This window comes from Falco rusticolus, chromosome 3 (assembly GCF_015220075.1).
Source record: "Falco rusticolus isolate bFalRus1 chromosome 3, bFalRus1.pri, whole genome shotgun sequence".
Classification (NCBI taxonomy): domain Eukaryota; kingdom Metazoa; phylum Chordata; class Aves; order Falconiformes; family Falconidae; genus Falco; species Falco rusticolus.
The window spans coordinates 59,847,676-59,869,279 of record NC_051189.1 but is presented as its reverse complement, the minus strand read 5'-3'; the positions used below and the strand labels follow the sequence as shown (position 1 = coordinate 59,869,279).

Sequence of the window (21,604 nt, the reverse complement as noted above, 5' to 3'; positions counted from 1 at the left end):
ATGGTTACTGCTGCTTCTAGTAGCAATGATAACTGTCTTCACTTTTTGCTGAAGCAAAACCTGCATAAAGGGAGCTGCATTTTAGTCCTCATTCTTCATGATGTACGATCCCTTTGAAATGAGCTTGAGATACAGCAAATGTTTTCTTATTACCATAGATGGCTGCATGGCAAAAAAAAAGTGCCAAAAAGCAATGAAACCCTTTGCAACTATGCTGTCAAAAAAACCCAAACCCATTACACATGAAAGCATAAAACCAGAGATTAAAAAAAAAAAAAAATACTAGGAAAACAGATTACAAGATAATAGACTAAAAAGTCCAAGAATTCTCCTTTTCCTAATCAACCTCTTAAATGGGTCAGACTAGCTGTTAGTAGGATATCTTACAGAGAACTTCACAGAAGGAAACAAAATTATAGGGTTACTAATGCTTTGCCAGTCCGGTGATCTGATAATTTATAAGTGCATGTTACTCGCTCTTTTAACCATGCTAGAATTCAGAGGTAAGAACAAAACACCTTTTCAGAAGTTATGTAAAAAACTGCAGTTAAATGTTACTTTAAACTATAAATATCACTGATTGCAGCAAGGGAACATCTCCCTTAACCGAAATACATTTTTTCCCTACTCAATAAGGCAATGTGCCCAAGATTTTATCAACAGGAATTTGAAGACGCATCATTATGTGATCAGGTTTTCATGAGTGTCCAGTTCTGCCAGCCTCCCAGTTACCTCATGGGAAGCATCAGTGGTCAGCAGCTCTGCAGACCTGGGCACCTCTGTGTCACCAGGTGTAGACTAAGGAGTGTAAGATTAGGTTCCACTTTTTCATAAAGTAAACTAAACTAAAATAAAATGTCTTAATCTTTCTATATAAAATAGCATACTATAAAGGAAAGTGCCAGATCCCAGCTGTGCTGATTTAGTCAACTAGCAAGATAAACTGCTAGTTCAGTATTTCTTTGTAATTGTGTTGCCACTGCCACGCAGCAGCACCGCTGTAGGCTGCTCATCTTTGCCCTCCCCAAACGAGCTGGTTTTTGAAAGGAAGATACTTTGAAGATCTCGTCAGTTGCTGATAATCTGATTTGTCAAGTGCAGTCTTTACCATATAGTTGTTGAATATCTATGGTAGCATGCATTTAACTTTCACTCACCCTTCCAGGAGTTCTTAAGGGTTTAGTACCTCTGTGGAGGCCAGCGAAGTCCATAACAAAGCTCTGCTATAAAAACTGCAAAACCTCAGGCAGTGATCATGCAGTTTTTCTGCAATAACTTCTCTCAAAAAAAGGTTTAAACATCCGTTTTCTACATAACACATACACTTAAATTGACTTTAAAGGCTTATATGAGAGTGAATAATTTTTAGGTCTGAGATAAAATTGTGGTCAAGATATCACTAAACCATATGGGCCCACCCCTCACTCATAGCTATCAAAATGGAGACAGATAGGTATTTTGTATTTTAAGGTGTCAAGAAAATAAGGATGAAAAAGAATCAGGTCATATAACCTGGATGCTTCTAATGCTTTAATTAAAGTCCTCCCTAATCTGTTCCAGAAACTAAAACAGCATGGAGGGTAAAACGTACTCCTCTGCCAGCCATCTATTCACTTTCACTGAAGTCTCCTATAGGCCTATCACTGTAAGAATGAGCACACTAGAAGGCAACAAATGTTTGTACTGGAAAAACTTGGCCATAGATGCTTTAGTGTTATTTATTAATTGCTGGTTTCTAGCTGCCATACTTCAGTATTTATTATTTGTCACTTCTGCATATCCTAGCCACAGCCATTTTGTGCACTAAAGAATTTCAATGCAATTAAACAAAACCCCTGCAATGAGCTGAAAAAACACATTCTCACTCCTGCCATTTAATTTCATTGACTTATAGTGTTGACTGTGATGGCATTTGAAAAGCACTTTCTAAATTTAGCCTTACAAATATTAACTATTGTGTAATCTCCAGCAGGGCTATGTTGTAATTATATAGCTATGCTGGCTTTCTTGATAAAACTTTCTTGCAAATCATTCTTGCCTTGGAAAAATACAAATAAACAAAGCTGTGGATGAACTTCCAATGAGATTGGTTCCCTGTAAGTATGTTAAGCCAGCAGGCAGCCCAAGCAAAGATGCCTGAAGCTATGGCTACTCTTATGTGAGGTATGGAATAAAGCTCCCCCTCAGTTTTAAACCTTATATTAACTGATTCCTCCATGGTAGTAGATTCAGAGATGGCACAGAGAGGAGCCACTTGTTTGAAGAGGCGGTAATTAACTCATAGTTAGGTAAGAAAGAATATCCTTTTGTAAGAAAGAATTCTACCAGAATTTAATTCACAAACAAATAAAAAACGTTCAGTTTCTTCTAATGCTAGTTTTAACCCAGGCTTCAGATATGCTGTGCATATCAGAGATATGCAGGATCTATATTTGAGTTGTAGCCAGTCCACCATTTCTTTTTTTGGCCTTTTGCAACAATACCACCTTACAACGCAAAAAAAGAAAACAGTGTACAGCAACACTATCCCACAGTTAGCCACCTCAGCTACACTCAAGTGGGTTAATCAGGACTGAGCTATGAATTTAAAATGCATTTTTCATTATTTCCTCACCTTAGATGAATTGTCAATAAGAAACAGATCTGACTGAATCTTGTTAGCTTGACATTTCAGGAAAATGTTGCTTATAAAGTAAGCTGAAATGCTTTATTGGGACAAATCCAGCCAAGTGCAGCTACTGGTAACATAGAGGCTTTCTGCTGTATCCTTTTCTCAGGAAAAACACAGCTTTCTCTCATTATCAGCCAAGGGATAACACAGTGAATAGTAATTGGCTGATTTTCAAGCACAAACTAAATCCTACCTGTTTCGGACTAGCCAGTCAGCAAGCCCTGCTGACTGTCACAAAATGAAATTTTCAAAGTGCTTTCAAGTCCCATTAGCTTTCAACAAGGCTTAGATTACTAAGTGACTGAGGTGCATGTAGAATTTTTATCTATGGCTCCCATGAGACTGACCAGTGCTTTGGCTGGCTTTCTACACCACCTCCTCCTATATTTAGAGGAGGCAGCACTAGACCTTTTGCAGCATGAAAGAGATTGACCTGTAAATTCTCCATCTCTTTCCAAATGTAAAAAGAACATAAAATCATTTGGCCTGTAACATGCCGTTCACAATGTACACTAATGATGAGCTACAGTCCTATTGCTTTATGAAATATATGCAAGCATTTTACAGCTAGCTAAAATTAAAAACCCCTAAACCCTGCATTCTAAAATCCCAGTTTAATATAGAGATACTTAAAAAATATATCCTTTGAGTAATGACAAAACTGATTATTCCAGAGAATTTTTTCATTAAAATTGTTCATTTCACAAAACTAGATAATCAGTTTGAAAATACTATTTTATGTGTGTGTATATACACATACACATAAACTATTGGCTACAGCTGGATCATTTCTGTTGCTGGCATTTCCTCCGACCCCATTCTGCAGTGATTCTGTGGGTAGTCAGAAATTTTTATGGGGATGTGGTATTTATTCTCTGGAATATCATATGGCATTTTCTTTTCCTTATTGATACAGATCTACCTAGGCTGGAACAGTGCACATCTCTATACATTATTTGTCTGTATTATGATACCATCTAGAAATTCCAGTCCGGGACTGGACCTCCACTGTAGTGGGAGCTGCATTACATATTAAATGCCCATGAATACACAAAAGGTGTTCATGTCCCTTACAGTCACCATCCCAACATACCTTGAGAGACAACGGGGAGCAAGGCAAGGTTCGAATGAACTGAACAGGCTTGGTACGACATACAGCAGCCACAATATGCCAGCTCCCTAGCCATTTCTGAGTAATCTTAACCTCTTCCTGCTCCACGTTAGTATGTCCACCATGTTCAGAAACAAGTCATTGCTGCACTTAAATATTTTTAAGCCTGAAACCAAACTTTGTGCACTCTTGGCAGGTGTTATTTAAGACATTTTTATAACTCTACAGCTAATGTTACTAGCTAACTTTCCGTCTAATAAAACGTTACACACTTATTGATTGACATTTCTCCACAGCTAAATTTCCAATACTAGCTCAGTTTGTTCTGTATCAACAAAATAAAATGAAAATGTCATCTAATTTCTCAAGGAATAAATAGCACATTCCATAACATCTTTTGACTAGACACAGAAGTACTGCAGACTGGGAACAGAGGAACTGGCAGCAACGGAAATGGTCCAGATTTCTCCAGTTAGCCTGAGATCAGGCAAAGCTGACTGCAATAAAAGCTGTGTACATAGTACTACTGGCCATGCATGTACTGTTATGATCCATGATTCTATGATTATGCCATTCAAGAAAGCTGCTTTTTCTGATCTTAACTGCAGGAAATTAAAAAGCCCAAGAAAACAATGTAGTTCATCCAGTATAACTGATGAACTTCTTTTGTATAATATATGTGACACACAGTGGGAATGTTAAGTAGTCTGTTCCTCTCATTAACATTTTCTCAGGCTGGATAAATCAGTAGCTTCCAAATTTTGCAGTTATGTGGCACTCCTGGGGGTTAGGGATACCCTCGTGAGGGTTATATGGGACACCGGCGTAAGGCCAGAGTCTTGACGTTTGCCTTACGCAGCTTTTAAGAGAGCACTGCTAGGCAGTGTCTTGCAGGGAGTGTGTTTCAGTTTCTTCTGCTCTGGAACAGGAATACTTTGAATAACTGTAATTAGAGGCCTTGAAGTATTTTCCAGTCGAGTGCACTGGTTACAGAGAAACAGAGTTGGTCTCACTCACACATGGACCCTCCTTCTCTCCATGTCCCACAAACTTTTTAATGGTTTAATTACAGCCAAGCACGTCAGAAGAACGATAGGTGACTCATCTCGTAAACTGAGAGATAGGTCCAAATTGATTCAGATCAAAGAGCAACATGAGGTATTGGTTCTCCATCTGAGCTCACAGCTCTGACTGAAGTCTTATTCCAGGAGCCTTGAGCCCATGGTTTGAACCTGGACTATCTTTGTGAAAGCAGTCCAACAAAAAGTTTCAGTTTAGCTGAATCAATGTTTTCCAGTAAGAAAGCCGTTTAGTTTCTGATTTGTGCATTTTTCTCAATATGGGTGATTTGCATTACGGAAATATGAATACCTATTAATCACTCATTCTAAACAGCCCATCTGAACTTGGGAAGATTAACAAATATGGCATTTATTTTGTAAAAAACATGCTGTCTGTAACATTTCCAACACAAAAATCTTAGGTAATTTACTTGTTGGACTGGGTTCTTCATATCAGGTTGCAATGCAGAATCAATTTTGATGATGAATGAGAAGTTTTAGATCATTTTATCCCCTTCAGTAGACAGTTCCTTAGGGAATGGACGAAAGAACCTAATTAGTCTTTCCCATTTCTACTTTCTATTTTCATGTTGAGTCAATCATAAGCATCAGGATGTAGTAAAATCATCACTATTCTCCAGCTCAAAAATATGAGTTCATTTTGGCTACTTGTTTCTTTTATTTTTCCCCAAGGACCTTATTGTGAAGGAATGCTGCTCATGCGTGTGAGTAAGATATTCAGATGCTGTATTTTTTAAACTTGTGCTGGGAGTTTAAGTGCATTATCATGAACACTTTACTCAGATGAACAAACAAGATAATTTAGTCTACATTAAAGCATAAGTAAAAATGCTAGAACAACCAAATTTATTATCCTGATAGGTATCTAATGAGCGAGATATATCACTCACAATATATTTTTTTTATTTAAGACTGAAGAACTTTGGTACATTCATTTCTTCCTCTGTCATAGAAATAGTCAGAACCAAACAAGTATTAGCCAGATCAAGATACATGTGAAGGTCATTAACAAATAAATGTGTATTGGATGTTTTTCCTTTTAACTTCTAGATAATCACGATAAAAATAAAATCTGCATGACAAGAAATTCTCTCAGCAGCATCATTTATTATTTTTGTGAGCACATTGGTTATTTTCACCACTTCAAGCAGGAAAGGGCAACACTAACCTTTTAATTCTATTTTTTATTGTATTTTATGGAGTCTGCAGTATTTGATGTACACTGTAAACAAGGAAAGCCATTCTAACATGCAGCATGTATTTGTGCTTAGTACAGACACAATAACATGAACATACTTGCAACAGAATGAGATTTAGCAGCAGCAGAGGGAATCTCCACAAAGTCTACATCTGAATATGCAACTGCACGGAAGAATACAGATGGATAGGGAAAGAAATTAATCCAATAAGCCTATATCTTTCTTTTTTCAAAGGCAATGCTTCAAAATCACCCAGACTGTCATGTGCATTGGTGGCCATATCAATACAGAGATTTCAGTTCCCACCAAAGGATATAAAATAGAGGAAAGATGACAGGTTTCAAAGATTTTGATATGGTGACAAGACAAAAAAAAAAGCTGCCTTATTGTTTCTTGATATATTTGTTTCTGAAATACATGTTGTTTGTACATCTGCTAAACTCTTTTGTTCAGCAAATGAGGAGATGAAAAACCTCCTTACACCTGCTGCCAAGCTTCCTCCAGGCTGCTGAAGACCAGTTGGAAAATAAACTTCACTAAAGAAAAGATGCTTTGACTACGTGATTTTCCTGACAAACTGCATTTCTCTGCTCCTTCTGGTTTAGCATTAGGCTTTCTTGGTTTACAGGCATGTTAACAGCACTCTGTCAAGAGTGCCAGATAAATTTCCCATCAAGTCCAGTTTATGGCTGATTCTTTATCAAGGATGGAAATCCTATCATCAAGCGCCAGCTTTTCATAATTCACATCCCCCTCATGTGACATGTGAGGTACACTTGTAAGGCTGATGTTGTATACTTTCCTTGGACAAAAACTGGATTCTAGTGCTTAATCTAGGCAATTAGGAGTCTGAGCAGCTAAGCAATACAGGGCCACCTCCATAATGTTCTTTTCTGAAAGCGTGTTTGGTTCACAAGGACAGTTTGCTCAGCTCTGGAGTTTCAGGGAGATCATAACTTCCTTGTTTGCAGGACATATCTTACAGCCACATCCTTGAAAAGAGGACAAATACATTACTTTTCACAAAATCTTCCATATTCTACAATACAACCTTGAAACACTTCCTTTTGCCTGATTCACCTTTGTCTCCTTAATTACTGCAGTTTCTCATTTCTCTTACTTCTGAATTCTGATATGAAGTCTGATGTATCTCTTCTAGACTGACCACAACAGAGAAATCAAACCAGTATCTTGTCTTTGAGATGGAGATCTATGTATGCTCTGAAGACCTTTACGTCTGATTTCCTGCTGCTCAGTCTTTGTGGGGAAAAGGATGGAAAGACTGTGTTTTCCTCCTCTGTGGCTTTGACAACGGGCTACAGAAAAATCATCGGTTTCTCAAACTGTTGTTTCACAAGCTACGTTAACAAACAACTGAAAGAACAGCCTGCATGGGATGTAGAAATTTATATTAGCAAATAAACATTCAGTAATTATTCAGAATAATTTCTAGAGCTTGTTTATACTTTCAAAGAATTTCCAAAGATTTATGAAAGGCAGGCATGTATTTCATGCAAAATGTAGCCACACATATGTGAGGAATGTGAATGGCTCTATCTGCTAATGGATCTATCAGCAGTTTTCCAACAATGCTCTGTTTCACTTGGTCTACACACGAAGATTCTGAGAAGTGACACACTGCAGCAGAGCCTAAGCCAACTTTGTCTCTTTTAGAAAACTCCGCTAGCTCTGCGTTTACAGCCTTCTGTGCTGAATGGAAAGCAGCAGGGTCATCTCATTCTCTGTATAGACAAACCACCACACAGCTGATTAAGATAAAGACAGAAAAATACAGGAATCATGAAAATGGTGAAAGATAACTGTTCTAACACAGCTATCACTAAAATCTCCTATTACAAACAAGGAGGCAGAGAGAAACTGCTATTCACATGTACTATAATGTGGCAACTGCTAAAAAGTATTGACTTTGATAGTTACTAGTTCTTACTACACATTGTCTCTTTTTGTCCTCAACACTAGTGAAAGTACCAACTTTAAAAAGATGCTTAAATGTTGTAATTATTATCATCAGCCTTCGGTGGAAAATGGTAGTAAGAGAGATCTAGTGAATTTGCCATATGGCTTCACAATATAACCTGGAGGTGTCACTTCCATACGAAAAGGGTCTATTACTTCTGTATGCATTTGGGTGTGGGAAAAAAAGCAACTTCTTTGCCATCTGCCACATGATTGCAAAATAGGTGAAGGACATGTTTCAGAAAGCCTCACTACTCAATTTAGTGCTTAAGAATGGCTTTATCTCCTTTACTGAGGGCAGATGGCTTTAACCACCTTTTTAACATTTTGATGATTAAGCAGTAAGAACAGCATCAAAAACAATTGAATCTTTCAGATTCAATACAGATTAATACAGGTGTATAGGATTCAATCACTTCCTATATATATATGTATATATATCTCAAAATCAGCCTGACTACCCTACATCCTGCCAAAATGACAACCATACATAAGGCTGAAAAACTCTGTATAACTATCTGGCTTTGTTGTTTTTCAATTGTCCCTGAAGAAATTTCAAATGCTGATTTTCATCTGGAGGCTAAAACCATGGAAGCAAAAATTTCTTTGTAAAGAGAAGTGTGGAGCTTCCACGCTGCTGTAGTTCTGACAACTTTTTGCAACATAAAAACAAAAACCCTGCCAAGGAAGTTAAGAGTGTTATTATTCAAAGCAATGTTTCTGCTTCAGATGCCTGAAAGGGAACTTTCAGTTTGAAAGAAAATGTATTTTTGTTTCTGAAAACCCTTATTACAATGTTCACACAACATATACAGTCATGTGCGGAGGAAAGTCACATATTTTGCAGAAAAGAAAAGGAATATGAAAGGGGTTATTACAGTGGCAAGTTTATGCTGCTGTAGTGAAGACTGTAAACATTTCCATTGTAAACATTTGTTTTTGGAAATTTAAAACTCATACCTAAAAAACTCCTCTTGACTGAAACTTGACTTAAATGTCTTGTCTCCATAATCAGCAATACACAAAGAGAAACAGTTTAGCACCTGCGTTACAATTGGATACAGACAAAAAAGAGGTTGAAAGGCTACACTGAGCTATTAAAGCTAAAGCTGCTTTACTTTCAAGAGTAACTTTTTAGAGGCATTAAGATACGCTCTGAAGTACTTCCACAAAACATCTTAGATCTGGTTCCTCTGCAGGCTGCAGCAAGCAGAGACAGTCTGAACCGTGAGGAGTACTCAAAAGTCTGAGATGCACAAAGGAAGGTACTTCATATATAAAGACATGCAGCTTGCATGTGAGTATCTGCTGTTTCATACGACTGACCTGCTCAAAAACAGCCTGGTGGAAACAGCAATGAGCATTGCTGTAGAACTATATTAGCATTCGTTTGTCACTCATAATTTACAGTCACTGGTGCAGTGGTGGAGGAAGCATTACAAAACCTTTGCTAGACATTTGCTAAAAGAAGCTAAGTCATAGCTCATTTAACTACATGAACTTCAGCGGACACAGAACAAGTAAATACAAAAAAGACTTGTTTTTCCTGCTTAGTAATCAGGGTGAGACATGCAAGATCAACAACAGTCATCCAATAGTAAGACCATCCAACAGTGTGCATGAGAATGAGTACTATACAGATATTCAACCTAATACTCTCACTAAAGGACCTGGTTAAAATTCATTGATTACCTAACTCCTGGAGAAAAAAAACCCTAGCTGTCAGTAAATTGAACAGATCATACAAAAGCTCGATATTCCACTATATATTTATTTTTTAAAAGAATTATATCCATGGGAACAAGTGATATATGAAACAAAATAGCAATTTTTAAATTGCATCAGCTTGCTGGCTCTGCATGACCCAATATGCCAGCTTGTGATGAGGGATTCTACTTAATCACGGTGATTCAGGTGCAGATCTTATCTGGTTTTACCTATTAAAGCAGATCACCAAAAGTCTGTATTAGCTGTAAATTCAGTCTACCACTCACATTATACTTATCACATAAAGGAAATTTGATATTAATTTTATAATTGAAATTGCACACTCTGAATGTAACACTTAAAATGGAAGTAAACCTTTTTTTGATTATTAGTTGAGAAAGCCTCCATTAGCTAAGTCTTTTAAAATATGCTTCTCCACCTAATTCAGATTAGCAGCAGGATGAATGCCAAGATCGAAAGATACCAGTCTGTATGTCAAACTCTGGTTAGTATGGAAGACAGTAACACTTTAATAAACAGGTAATTATGCAGCTCTCAGCTCTGTTAAAAGCAGATTGGTTGTCTATTACAAACTGATTAAATTTCCTATTTCTTCACTTCAAACAATTATATTTGCTCATTAACATTTGATATGTTGAATGCAGCTTAAGAAGAACGTAGGGAAATTAAGTATCAATCATTCTAACTCCTCGGAGATTTAAAACTGACTCACGTAATGATATTTTCCTTCAAAGAACAATAGGCATGTGCACCTGTGAAAGCTGCAGTGGAGGAGCAAAGGGAGAATGGGAAAAGTTATTCAAAGAATGATGTAAAGCAGACATCAAGGGAATTAAACAGGCAGCTTAACTGTTGTGCTGCGTTGATGCATTTATAGGTATCTATATGAAAGTTTGTTCTAAATCAGTGCACAGACATCATTGGCTATACTGCAAGCTGTGGCTCATGGCTGGGTTACTAGTAAGGAAGACATACCCAGGCATAGTCTGTTTGCCATGCGAAACAAATGTCTTTCCTTTCATAGTTGATATAGAGCATTAAAGGAGTTTTAGAGATTATTCCCAGTTACCTTATAATCTTTACAAGAGACAGAGATTGCACCTTACTGAAAGTGTTACTGTTGTGTAAAGGCTTTATCAGGAAGTTGGGATACTGGATAACAACGCTAGCTAGCCTTTACACAGCTGCATATATCAGGACATTGCAGAGAACTATAAAAAGCAAATGAGTATTTTTAACCCTATTCAGCAGATAGGAAAGCTGAGACAGAGGAAGGAAAAGAAACTTTCTCATAGTTCTTCATCAGGCCAGGGACAGTGTCAGAGAGAATACATAAACCTTTTGAGATCAGTGCTCTTCATTCCTCCAAATCGGAGATATAAATCTGCTTAAAAAATAAGATGTTAAAGATGTAATCCTCCAAAAACCTCACAGCCACATTATTTTGAATTAGCTGTAAATTGTATGCCCATTTTTAAATGAAGATATTCTTCAGTCAGTTTCTTACTTATTGCACCACAGGTGGGGTCAGGCATCCTTGTGTACACCTACACGGAAGAAACTGATGAGACCTGCCCCAAAGAATGACAGCTGAAACAATCATATATCCTTTACATCTTGGAAGAAGACCTGTTTCTACTCCTTTTATTCTCCTTCTTGACTAGGTACTTCTTGACACTGTATCAGTAAAAAAGTGTGGCAAAGAAACTCTTGTGACTTGCTAATGGATCTGGTACGTAGACTTTCAGTACATTATTCATACATTATTACACCTAACTTCAAGAGCTGAAAGTATAAAAACCTCAGGCTTGGTATTTGCTATTCAAGTATTACGATGAGTGATAAAGCTGCATTTAAACTTGCTCCAGATAGGAACTCATATGTCTATCAGAAAGTTGTCAGGGAGATCTGGTGAACCTCCTGACGAAAACAACTGTAGTACAAACTGCAAGCAAAATGCTAACTGTGCATCTTTTTATTTTAGGATTCAATTAAAGGTGAAAAACAGCAGCATCATTAGCTAAAGGTTAAATGGAACAATCCATTTCTTCTTAGAAAAGGAGGGTGTAAAAGTCCAAAGGGAATCAAGAAAATGCTGCATTTCTGTCCTAGTTTTCATGTCTGGCTCATCTGTAGAAGGACTGTGGACTTAGGAACGTGGTGGGTGGGTAGCAGAAGCAAAAGCAGCAGCACATTTAAATGGCTCATATTTTAAGAGCACAAATTATAATTCTGGTCTCAAAGTGTAATATTAAAAGTAGTGAGGTGGTTCTAGAAGTAAGATCTGTGTCCTGCCCCACTGTCATCTGACAAAGTAGTCCCTCATTTGGGACTGTTTGGAGCTGAAGTACAGAGAGGCAGAGATACAAATACTCCCACTGGTAAAAGTGGGGAGTGGAAGCTGGAGATGGGGTTACTTATAGGACAACTGAAATCACAGTAAGATATCTTACTTAACATAGCCAAAATTTTATCTGCCTTGATAAAAAGTCATTAAAAATTACATAAGACCTCTAAATCCTACACACGGTAAGATTATTCTGAGTATATTATACTCAGTACTCCAGCTGGCTCTCTTGAAAGGTTGGGCATGTGTTGAAATAACGTATGTGGGTGTAGCTCAACTTCTCCACATTCACAGACAAACGCAGGAAGCTCTGTCACAGAATACCTGTTACACAGAAGATTCCCTCCAAGCAGTGGAGGAGCAATTTGATTTTCACGTGTATGCTAACCAAGCATAGGCAGGAGATTGGCATGTTGTTCAATATTATGATTAAGCAGTCACAGAAGATTCATCTTTCCCACCTGTTCCAGCTCTGCACTTGACCAAAAAAAACCTCCCCCACAACTGCATCGGAACAGGCAAATTATGTCTTTGAAGACAAGTACAAATTGACAATTAATTTGCATGTTGACAAAGGAATAGATTCTTGTTCACAAGCAAGCTTTTAAACAATGCCCTGTAAAATTGTCTGTTTAGATCCCTTTGAAGAATCCCACTGCAAGCATAATATCTCTTTGGGTCCTCCACTAAAACTTGCTAACTGAAGTGATTTGTATTTTAAGGACCTGAAGCCTAGTTATCATTGAACAATTAACAGAACATACATTTTCATGACACTGTTGTCTCTCTGAAAAGTTTACTGAATATTTCTGCCATGGCTTATTTCTTTTTTCATGAGTAAAAACATGTTGAGTAAAAGGATATATTTTGCTTTTCTACTCAGAACCTATCTGAACACAAAGGTAAAGGACTGCTTACTTGACATACCTAAAAAGTAGATAATAATTTAGTTTGCTTACTTCTGCCTAAGTGATTGAGTTTACTCTGTCCTGGATATTGACTGTTGCAAGAATGCATATGGTATAAACCATAATCCAAGTACCAAAACCTCTTAGCCTCACATAACAAAAAAGAAAAGGTGATAAACTTACCTTGTGTAGCAATGTAGTGATTTGGTCTATGATAACCCTAAAATAAATCGGAAAAAAAAATAAGCAATGTACACCTTGGCTATGTTGCTATTACTGAAACTTCATTTAGAGTAGTATTGAGTAAAAACCACAACAATACAGATAATGTATTATATGCAAAAGTTCTTTCCAGTGGGGTAAGGGCAAGGCAGAAGTGGAACAAGAAGCAAATGTGTTTTCTGCAAGATATTTAAGTTACAGTGTTGTACATTAGGGGACAGAAGTAATATGTTCTTTCAGTCCCTTGTTGGCTCTGCTGAAAATGAACAGCATGAAATCCTCTCTGGCACTTGCAACTAATGGCATCAGATGCTCATGGAGGCCGAGATATACCTCCAAGCTACTGCTGTTGAGTGCAAAGCCTATTCCTTTTTTAACAGCTAAAGAATGCTAGATTTGCATTCAGCCTGGGGAAGGGTGGGGGGATGTTCACTCTGTCCGCTGTGATTTGTTTATGTTTCACTTCCGAACAGTAAAAAGGAGGGTAAATTATTTGACTAAATGGTTTGGTATGAATATATTTGTTCACATCTACATAGGAGGAACATAAAACAATCCTATGTTTGTCTGATGACAAGAGCAACTTAATCACAAGCTGGCCATGCAACAAAGACTAATATTCTTTGGAATCTCTGCAACATTGAATAGGTTGCCAACATAGAACAATATAATTTCTATAGTATTCGAGTTTCTGATGTGATGGGAGTGTCACAAAGGTTTAGTTCATGCATTAGTACATTGATAAATTCAGTTATACTACTGTTGATCTTTTAATAGTGGTTAGGATGTGCTGTCAATCATCAACGGGAAGAACTTAAAGCTGCAGTTTGCATGCCATTGCAATTTCTTTGTAAAAGTGCAAGGGGCACTGTAGTGATGCAAGGTGGGAAAGACTCAAAACAACTGAAGATACCTTGAATATCACAGAAAGAATAACATGAATTACAGAATAGATCCCTTTACATGACATTGAAGCAAAATTTGGAAGTCTGTGAACTGAGAAGTGTTCAGATAGCTACAGAGTTGATTTTTTTTCTCCCATATGTTGTCTAATATCCCTAGTGGCTGCGAACAAACAATTTTGATTCCCCATGAAAAACCGTATTGGAAAAATACAGCATAACCCTTGCTTCTTTCTGTTTTATCCAAGAAAATTTCATAGTTTCTGTGACGGTGCTATTCCTTTATTAACATGTTTAATCTGACAACATGACAACTGTACTAATAACCGCATGCAAGAGTAAAATTGCAGCTGCTTCTGTAGCAAAAACCCCAAGTATTTATAATGGAAACCTGACTAGCAAGATTAAGAACAAAAAATGCTGTGTTTTGTAGTACAAGTTGTCTTTGGAAGATGTCTGCAGTCCTCCAAGCTTTGCAATGAAGCCATTTGCTGAGGATGAGGGACAGAATTTTTTGGTTCTCTCCCATTGTTTCTTTCAGGGCCACATTCTCTCCATCCTCTTGTACTTCCATAAGCAAAAATGGCTGCCACGCAGCTCTCTTACCCACATTTTAAATGAGACTGTATGGTTCAAATCCTTATTCCTCACATCTTTTAATATTTTAGAGTCAATTCAAAAACTGACACAAGAACATACTAGTAGCCTAAAATGAAAACAATCCTGAATGTTGGAGAAAGTGTGAATGTAAATTCAAATCTTGGTCCCCAATGTGAACTTTCTCATTCCTTTCCTGACAAATTACTCCCTTCAGAGTTGAAAAATATCTAAGTATATTTCCATATGTGGCTTTACCTTTTGGTGACTGTGCTATTCTTTCAAACAGAAGGGGACTGAGATTAACTTAATGGTTCTTGAACATGCTAATAAATATCAATAGAAGGAGGTATCTTCAGAAAGTTACAACTTTCTACTTCAGGTTGTTACAACTAAAGTACCTACTTCTCATGTATAGCTCTAGTTCCTCCATACTCTGAGAAAAACATCTGTTACATTCCTGTTTCATACTGGTGATTAAATCTGAACTGTAAACTGTGACACCATTTTTTTTAATGATGACACTGCTGAACAAGAAATCTTTAGTAGACACAGATTCCTATGAAGCAACACTTGTTTTACTTGGCCTAATATCTAGCACTCCATGTAAACAATAAAATTATCTTTGCTATCCATAGATTTCTGACTTTAAATAGTATTGACTTTGTAGCAATTTTCAATTCTACATTTCAGTTCATTCTTTTAACCAAAAACACCTTGTCTCTTAAAGAATTTATTCTAATGTAAAACATTAAGTTAACATGATGCAGAATGAACAAAGAAGCCACCTTCAATAATTAAACAGCCTACATATTTAATGAAATGTCTTGCTTGCATTAGAAGTACTGGTTAACAGCTGCAGAATATACTTTGAAGGCGACTTAAAAGTGCAGAGATGACAAGAGATTGCAAATCTCTGCATTAGGCATTACAGAGTTTTGTCACATTAATATGCAAACAGCTTCCTTTTAAATGTGGAATGATGCCAAGCTGTTGACAGAAAGTGAAAATAACATTTTGTTAGCCCATATAAGCACCAGCAAAGTAGCCATAGTGTTGCTGGCAAGGTTTCAGTCTAGTGGCATTTGGAGGAAATGACTCTTCATTTGCTTATTGACAAAACCTTCAAGGCTTCTTTTTTTTTTTTTTTTTTTTTTTTCCCTTTAGTGTACACCTAGCTTCCAAAGACAGTGTTTTCCAGCAGTGTTTAGCAGCTGGTATTAGCTGTGATATCTATTACAAATTATGAATAATGTGAGAATAATAACAGCTCTCTCTTTGACTGAACACAACATTAAGTTTGTTGACTCCATCAGTATACGCACATCAATATAATTTCCATTGATGTAATCAGAACTTGTTTCTCCTTCAATGGGCTGCAGTCTTACTCGAGAATGATCATCTGAAATGGGAAAAATGGAGAGGAAAAAAAAAGTAGTTAAAGACACATTCAGTAACAAAGCCTTCATCAAAATACTGCTTTAAAGTCAAAGTAAAACCTCAGCATTTGCAAGTTCTTTCTTGTTTTGTTGTTGATGAAAACTGTATCTACATTTAATCCCCATTTCAGTCACTCATAAGGTCTTCCAAATCCCTCTGATTTTCGGTCTGAATGTCTTGGAACCCACTGCAATTATGTTTTTTGCCCTGACACACCCCTCCATTTTGTCAATAAAACAAATAACATTAAGCTGTCAAAAGTTTAGTCATTTAGAAATGCATCTGCCAGTTCTTCAAAATAAGCTGAAGTCATTTTACAAGGCATACTGCCACCTTACAGTTTCTGAAGAAAACTCATTATGTTTAAGGAAGAAAGCAAAATAAAGTAATGGCAAAACCCAAGCAGACAGATAATGGCTTTGTCACTGAATTTTGCTCACTGTGGCCTTCTATATCTATCCAGGAATGTGCAAATACTTCCAACTGTATTTTCCAAATTCCAGTCCAAAACACCATGACATAAATTTGTTTCTTGTCAGCTGCCTCATTTTCTTTATGATACCACAGCAGTTATTAAGAAGCGCTAGAGGCTAGATCCCCCCCTAGAAAATAATGTCTGTATGCTGACAGGGCTTTTTCTTCTTTGTGACTTCATATGCTTCTCTTGGTTCAAAAGCAACCAAACACAATGGCTTTTCCAGAATGCAGCATGAGCTGTTGCTAAAACAAATTGAGAGCATGATCTTGAGGCTGGAGATACGGTAAATAGCCACTTTACTGCTGTTTTGTTTACAAGTTTCTCTTGCTAATTAGATACCTGTGTATTCTTGTTTTTGAATGCTGCTTGCTAGCTGAGCTAATATTACTTGCAGCTGATGCTAGACCTTCATGACTTTCATTATTTTGTTGTAAGTGTAAATAAGCATTAGAGCACCTGAAATTTGCCATCCATGTTCTGAATATTTTTTTAGCTTTAAAATCCTAAAAGACAAATGAGTGAAAGAACATGAGGTTCCTTAAAAACCCAGCTCCATCATAATTAGCATAATATTGGCCCACATTATGGAGGAGGAAGGAGAGGGCAAGCGTTTCTTAAAATAATATTGTTTTAGAATTACAAGTCAGGAGAATTTTGAATGGCTGAGTAGGAAAGGAAGAGGCAATTTTTATTTCATCCTCTCTTATGTTCAAAGTCTCAGGGACTAGAGATCTCAGAGCCTCATTCAATTCTGGGATTCCCTTTGGGAGAGAGAAAGGGCACAGTTTTACACCAAATATAGTAAATCAGAATGAATTAAAATTCCAGCCCTAGGTTCCACACAGCTCTTATTTTTGCTATTTTCTTGTGATTATTTCACCCGACAGTCTTCAAGGATGAGTTTTTCTCAAGATGTTGCAATATTCAAATCAATTTTCATCAGGTCAGCCTTTTCAGTCTCTTCATTCACTGTTCCAAGACTAAAAATTTACAGAGATGTGACTCTCCACTATATAACCTATGCTGGTCTGAACCTGCCAAGCTATGTTTATCCAAGTGCTGTGCTAGCCTCTGATCAATTAAGCTATTTACCAGTTTCTTCAGAACAGAAGTTCGGCTCACAGGCCCTTAATTCTAAAAATCCATCTTACTTAATAAAGATGCTACATTAGGAACTTTCTAAGCTCCAGTCATGGCTGCTGCTTGGACCCGATCCAGCTTCTGCTGAAGTCAGCAGACTCCAGAAGTCAAGCCTACTTTGACCCATGGTATGCCTTCGTCCACATTTTCATGATTTCCTGTATCATTGCCTTAAAAGCATTCTCAGCAGGACAACTCAGGCTAGTAAAGATCTCCACTTTCATATTTCTTGAATCACTTAGGGCAGAATTCAGTTGTCTAAGCACAAGCACCTCATGCCACTCTATATACTCCAGGATATAACTGCCTAGCCTTCAGCTGCCACTGTGCCATAAAACAGCTCTCATGTGTACTGTCACATTTGTTGGTTCTACACAGATGTCCTAGGTCACCTGAAATGGCACTACATGTCTGTGTTTAGGCAACTGAATCCCATCTCTGATGACTTGCACACCAATAATTCCTTATTGGGCAAAACAAACCTAAATTTCCCACTAAGGAACATCTTAAAAATATAACTTCCTGTCATTTTTTCTATGACTGATTTATACAACTGCATAATACGTAGTAGTATCTTTTCTTTACCTTTCCTGTTATTTTGTTATTTTCTTTATTTACACCATTCTTTCCTTGCAATAATTCTTGCTTTGGATTGGGCAAAACTAAATTGTTGCTTCACACCTGAATCTTCCTATGGTCTTTTTGCCTTTTTTCTTCTCACATCATCCTGTCTAGTACTGCATTCTCAGCTAAGTTTTTGGGAATTCTAGATTGTTCAATAGCTATGCGTTTATTTGCAATGGAGCTGGAGTGACTCTCTTTTTTTATTGATTTGAAAACTCTAGTTAACTCCTTACTGCATGGCAACACTTAATTTGAAAAAGTTCTTTCGTCGTCATAAAGAAATGTTACTGTGTCTATGCTTGTACTTATGTCAAGTAGATTTAAAGCTAAGAGGTATACAAGCCATATATTCTTCCAACATATGTGTTGATTCTTGAATAGCCTCTAGGTTAACTGTCTAGATTTTTAGGGTATTTTTTCCTTTATACTTCAGCTGTTCTTGACAGTTTTGGTAGCTTTTAAATACTCTCTTTTCCAGCTAATTGCTATTTTGATACCCTTCCATTATGGGATCAAACTTAACTTTGCATTGATCACTTAAGCTTTCAAAATTAGTTACAATAGAATCCATTTGTCTTGGTAGCAAATGGTAACAGATAATGAATATAAGCATTTTATGTTACCTACAACACGTATATGCCAGCCTGCAGACTGTGATCTCTAACAAGCCCATCGAGCAGCTGGTTGATTAACATACTGACCCAATGACCCTTTCGTGGGATGTGCCTTGCTGATTCTTTGCAAAGCAACCCTTTTATAAAGGTCTCACCTAAAATCTTTAGCTACTTTTAAAAGCTGTGATCAATATTCTCATTTAGTCAATATTGAGTTAGGTAAAAATAAATACAGAACATCTTCCATTCTGAAATCACCTCAAGATCTCTCCTGAGGAAACCCGAATAGGTTTTACCAAAATCCATACATAACCCTACATAATTATGGCAGAAACAGAATTTTTCATGGATTGAAAATTATTAATTTAGCAGATTCATGCCAGTTTTAGTTCCTAGTGAGAAAACACAAAGTTTTTTGTGTTCAGTAAAAAAGAAGCACGTTTTCTGTGGGTGACTGGACTGTGATCATGATTCAGCTTGTTGATACAGTGGCTTACAAGTTGTAGCCACTTTCATACAGTGGGCAGGGCACACCTGTAGCTAATTAAACACACATCACTCGAGTAATGTAAAGCATTCATTATAATCATGTACCCATAGTCAGTAGCATCTGAACCATCATATTTCTAAGTCCTTAAATATAGCATAAAGGGCCAATTTAGTAAAATGCTTTTCAGCTAAAGCAAATACTTTATACAACTACCTGGGACAAGTTTTAAAAAGTGGACCACTAAGACTGTACTTCAGACTCTCAGACAAGCCATCATTTATCCAGCAGAAAAACACACGAAATAATTAAACAGTAACTACCCTATTTGTATATATGTATTTAACAGATGACAAACTGTGGGCAGTTTCAGCCTCTCTTTTAAGATACTGCCTTTAATTCCAATGGATTTTGATTTTAACTTGTGTTGTCTGTGTTTTCACAGTCACATAAATAGGAATTGTTATTGATAACAACTCCATCCAACTCTTTCTCTTTGCTAAATACTGAGGACATTAAAAGTAAATTGAGATCTAAATTATCTGAGTTATATTTGCCCACTCAGAAAGCCTTCAGTATCGCTTGTAATTGCCATCGATTTGTGTATCTAACATCTTTGACTTGTTTTCCCTTGGCTACTCAGCATTTCATTCCCTCAGACATATAGTACTAGTAGTCCTCTATTTCCTTCAACCAAAGGGTGTCAAAGTATAAGGAGACGCCCAACACAACATTAAAGAGGGTACTGACAACAGTACACCTGACTAGAGAAGCTCTATTGCCATAGGCTTGGACTGGAAATAAAATTTCATAAAGGAAGGATAAACATAAAACTTTTGGGTACTCTTATTTATGCCTTCACTATTTTTCCTTAAATGATAACATCCATCTAATGTATTGCTACGTCCTCACAAAGTAACAAGTTTGTTATGCATTAAAGATTGCTTGGAGGAAGACAAGCAAAACCACATGTAGCTAACATCTTCTTTTGCATATGCTCCAGCTCATCATGATGTTCACATTTCCCTAGAAGATTTAATTTCCTTTTTTCAGTAAGTAGCACAGTATACTTCAAAAATACACAGCAATACTATCACATCCATTCAAAGTGATGTGGCAGATACCACCTCTTGCTTAACGTACCTCTGCCTCCACAAGCATTTCTTGCAGGTTTTCCTTCTGCAGCAAGTTATACATCTGTTTTCTCTTTGTAGACTGTCACAGCCCAGCTAGGCCACAGTGATATAAGGGCCTATTCATACCATCTACTGTAGGTCACTAAGTCAGGAGTTGGTTTCTCTAGACTCATTGTACAAGCACTGCAGAAAGGACCTCTTCAGGTGGTGATTCAGAAGCATTTGAATGGGCTCTGTCAAGTCCATGTGGCTCACTGATGAGGAAACCTCGATAGATCTGTGCCTGGACAAGCACCTAGACTAGATGCTGAAATTAGGCAGTATAAATATGCACTACACACTCCTTCCAAAGGTCCTCCAAATGTTCAGACAATCAGCACTGTTTATTCTTCTATGCTGACCCATGTACCTAGGGTTATACATGATTTCTGAACTTCAGCAGTGTCATTAAATGATCCCTCCTTAAAGGCCATTGTTCATTTTCATGGTTACCAAACTTCTGACATGCTGTGACTACTGCTTATTTCTCTGCTTATGCCTGCTTCATGGTTCTCTGTCTGACTGGCACAAACACATACGCTTCATACCTTAAACTGAGATTTTGAAGGAACAATCAGGGAAAGGATCATCTCCTACATACACACTGGCAACTTAGCCTTCAAGTGCAACACCACCAGTGTGTAAATAATAATATAATTTTACAGAACTTAATATATTTTCTGCCCCTGTGTTCATGTGCAGCAACTCTTTCCACAAAGTTCTGCAATCTCATAATACCAGATCTAGGGGTCGTTCACCAAATCATGTTATCATCTCCTCAAATTATTTGATTATTAGTACATTTAATCTTTATCAAGCTTGGCATTTTTAAGTAAAACATACAGATTCTGTTCTTTTTCCTTGGAGTCTGTCTAGCATCAAGATGGTAAGTCAGGACAACT

The 21,604-nt window shown here is 37.1% G+C and overlaps 1 protein-coding gene across 12 annotated transcripts in view; it reads right to left on the bottom strand.

Moving 5' to 3' along the window:
* The window catches only part of PTPRM (protein tyrosine phosphatase receptor type M), a 482,524-nt gene that overhangs the window by 39,015 nt on the left and 421,905 nt on the right, over positions 1–21,604 (bottom strand). For all 12 annotated transcript variants that reach the window (XM_037380694.1, XM_037380695.1, XM_037380697.1 and 9 more), the window contains 2 exons: positions 16,070–16,146; positions 13,207–13,243 (listed from right to left, as the gene is read on the bottom strand). In XM_037380694.1, coding sequence (XP_037236591.1) covers positions 13,207–13,243; positions 16,070–16,146 — 114 coding nt within the window. The remainder of the gene's footprint in view (positions 1–13,206; positions 13,244–16,069; positions 16,147–21,604) is intronic.